Source organism: Sinocyclocheilus grahami, unplaced genomic scaffold (assembly GCF_001515645.1).
Source record: "Sinocyclocheilus grahami isolate Dianchi unplaced genomic scaffold, SAMN03320097.WGS_v1.1 scaffold745.1, whole genome shotgun sequence".
NCBI classification, from domain to species: Eukaryota; Metazoa; Chordata; class Actinopteri; order Cypriniformes; family Cyprinidae; genus Sinocyclocheilus; species Sinocyclocheilus grahami.
The window spans coordinates 255,953-259,356 of NW_015505924.1; the positions used below are offsets into that span (position 1 = coordinate 255,953).

At 32.0% G+C, this 3,404-nt stretch overlaps 1 protein-coding gene across 1 annotated transcript in view; it reads left to right on the top strand.

Annotated features, from left to right (window-relative positions):
* LOC107560824 (WD repeat-containing protein 70-like) overlaps positions 1 to 3,404 on the top strand; it is a 77,333-nt gene that overhangs the window by 71,016 nt on the left and 2,913 nt on the right. The window contains exon 16 of the mRNA XM_016245092.1: positions 1,818 to 1,897. Within this exon, the coding sequence (XP_016100578.1) occupies positions 1,818 to 1,897 (80 nt within the window). The remainder of the gene's footprint in view (positions 1 to 1,817; positions 1,898 to 3,404) is intronic.

The following is a 3,404-nucleotide window of genomic DNA, read 5'->3' on the forward strand; positions in this document are numbered from 1 at the left end:
CAGCATAACAAAAAATGTTTCTGAAGACAATCACCTATTGCACCTTTAATTTGAAGATCAAGGTAAATTTGACTTATTTCGTCTTCTGAGATGCTTCTGAAGGGCAAAACTAAATGGGGAAAAAAATCCCAACCAAAAAAAAACCCCAAAGAAAAATTTGGACATCTTCATCTTCATCCTCTTCAAAATCAAAATTCAAAAGTTTTCTCTTGCTCTTAATGCGTCATGTTTCCTTCTGGAGCCTCAGTGAATGTTTGAATCTGTTTTAATAGTTGTGTTTGAGTCCCTCAGTTGTCCTCAGAGTGAAAAGATGGATCTCAAAATCCTACAGTCACTGCTGGAAAGGGTTGAAATCTGCAGAAGATGCTGGAAACCTGAAGAATCTGCAGGAGCTGGAGGATCTTTCTGAAGAACAGAGCTCAGTTTAACTGTTCAGAACAAACAAGAGACTCATGAACAAACATCACAAAACACACAAACAGTCGTGGATCATCCAGGTGACACACACAGTATGAAGAACCAAGGGTTCACAAACTTTTGAAGGGGGTTATTTTAATAATTGTGGTCTATATGTAAACATCTTTTATGTAAAATATCTTACTCAGGACAGTACTACATAAAAAAATAACATGCATTTTGTATGATTTCTCTTATTTTGTTAAAATTATTCACAATTTCACAGATTCTGCAAGGGGTTCCCAACCTTTCGCATGCCACTCTATATAAAATGTAACATAAATAATTAATATCAAATTAAAATATTAAACATATTACATTTTCCAGTAGTTTCTGCTTATTTTTTTTTACTCACGAATAACTATTTCTACTTGGTAAAGTATTTTAGAGCTTGATATAACAAGAATATATATTTATACTTATAATAACATATTAGAAAAATATATTTATAATAGAAATTTCCATAACTTTTAAAGATGTGTATTAATTTCCATGACTTTTCCAGGTTTAGAAATCACCTTTAAACACAGAGAATTCTGTGAAATATATATAATTATAATAACATTATTATTATTATTGTTTTAATAAATTTTTTCTTCTTAAACTAGGGGTGATAATATATTAAAATAATACAGATAATAATAATAATTAAATTACTTAATTCAGCTTTCCTTTAGTTCATGTTTATTATTATTATTATTATTTACTCAAATAGCAATTTATACCCGAAAAAATATTTTAGAACTTGTCATGACTAGAATATTTATATTTATAGAAATTACCATGACATTTTAAGAAGTTCACTAATTTCCATTATCTGAAAATCACACATGTAAATATAATTTTTTTTTTAAATTCCATGAATTTTCATGCATTTCTTTTCAATACAGCATGTTTGCACGATAGTGATCATGCAAATGCTTTTATGTTTTTAACTAAAACTAGGAGTGCTAATATAATTAATTGATATAATAATAATAACAATTCTCCAATTCAGATTTCCAGTTCGTTTTTTAAGATTGTCAGGATGTTTTAGGATGTTTCTAAATTTCCATGAATTTTCCAGGTCTAAAAATCACTTTTAAAATTCCCTCATGTATCCAGGTTTTATTTTAGAAGCTGATATCCTAATTGTTTCTTTTATTATTAAAAAGTAAAAAAAAAAAATGTAATGCATGTTTGTTGATGAGAATTCAGGTTTTCTTTAAAAAAAAAAAAAAACAGTTGTTTAGGGAATTAATTAAAATAAGAAACATTGTGGAAGTTGCTGTGTTGGTCTTTAGTTGTTTAGCTTATTTTAAAGCATGCTTTCTCTTATTTTAGAAGCTGATATCCTTTTTTGTGTGTTGTTTGTTCTTCAGAGGTGCGATGCTGTGTGTGGTCAAGAGCAAGAGGAAGGAGAAACACGCCGAGACGCTGACACAAGATTACATCATCACCCGTGAGTGTGACCTGATCAATACATTTGCATATATATCCTCATATACGCCAACACTCACAAAAGAGACATATAATGTTTCTATTTCTAATAAATGCTGCTCTTTTGAACTTTTCTGTTCATCTGAATCCTGAAAAATAAAATGCATCACGGTTTCCACAAGAATATTGTGCAGCACACCTGTTTTCAACATTGATAATAATCAGAAATGTTTCTGGAGCAGCAGATCAGCATATTATACTGATTTCTGAAGATCATGTGACACTGAAGACTGCAGTAATGATGCTGAAAATACAGCTGCGCATCACAGAAATACATTACAGTTTAACAGATATTAACACAGAAAACAGCTATTTTTATTTGTAATAATATTTCACAATTTTTACTATATTTTTGATCAAGCACATGCCGTGTTGGTGAGCAGAAGATACTACTTTTGTTGTTGTTGTTGTCACTGACCATGTGACTTTCTGTATAGACGGTCAGATTTCATTATTGCAAATTAATCTATTATCATTTTTAATTATTATTATTATTATTATTATTTAATTATGGGCAGTATAATATCAATAATATAATATATTCATTTTAAATTAATATATACATTTTTATTTAAATAATTTATCATTTTATAATTAATTTTTTAAAATATTATTATTATTATTTAATTATGGCAAATATTATAATATATTAATATTACATTAATATATACGTTTATGTATATAGTTATGCATGTATATAATTATATAATGTAATATTAAATTTTATATTATTATTTTTTGATTATTGCACTGCTATTAGTAAAGCAAAAGTCATTCAGCTGATATAATTACTAAAGACAGATTTAGTATTTAATTAGACAAAGCGACACCTCTATTCTCTCTTCTCTGTCAGACTGTCACACACCCATTAAGCAGCCTGCGTTGTGTGTGTGTGTGTGTATGTGTGTGTGAGTGTGAGTGTGTGTGAGCGCGAGTGTGAGTTTGTGTGTGTGTGTGTGTGTGTGTGTGTGAGCGTGTGAGTGAGTGAGTCAGTGAGTCTGTCTGTCTGTCTGTCTGTCTGTGTGTCTGTGAATGAGTGTGTGTGTGTGTGCCTGTCTGTCTGTGAGTGTGTGTGTGTGTGTGTGTGAGCGAGCGTGAGTTTGTGTGTGAGTCAGTGAGTCTGTCTGTCTCTGTGTGTGTGTGTGTGTGTGTCTGTCTGTCTGTCTGTCTGTCTGTGAATGTGTGTGTGTGTGTGTCTGTCTGTCTGTCTGTCTGTGAGTGTGTGTGTGTGAGAGTGAGTGTGAGTTTGTGTGTGTGTGTGAGCGTGACTGAGCGTGAGTTTGTGTGTGTGTCTGTGAGTGAGTCAGTGAGTCTGTCTGTCTGTCTGTCTGTCTGTGTGTCTGTGAATGAGTGTGTGTGTGTGTGTCTGTCTGTCTGTGAGTGTGTGTGTGTGTGAGCGAGCGTGAGTTTGTGTGTGAGTCAGTGAGTCTGTCTGTCTGTCTGTCTGTCTGTGTGTCTGTGGGTGGGTG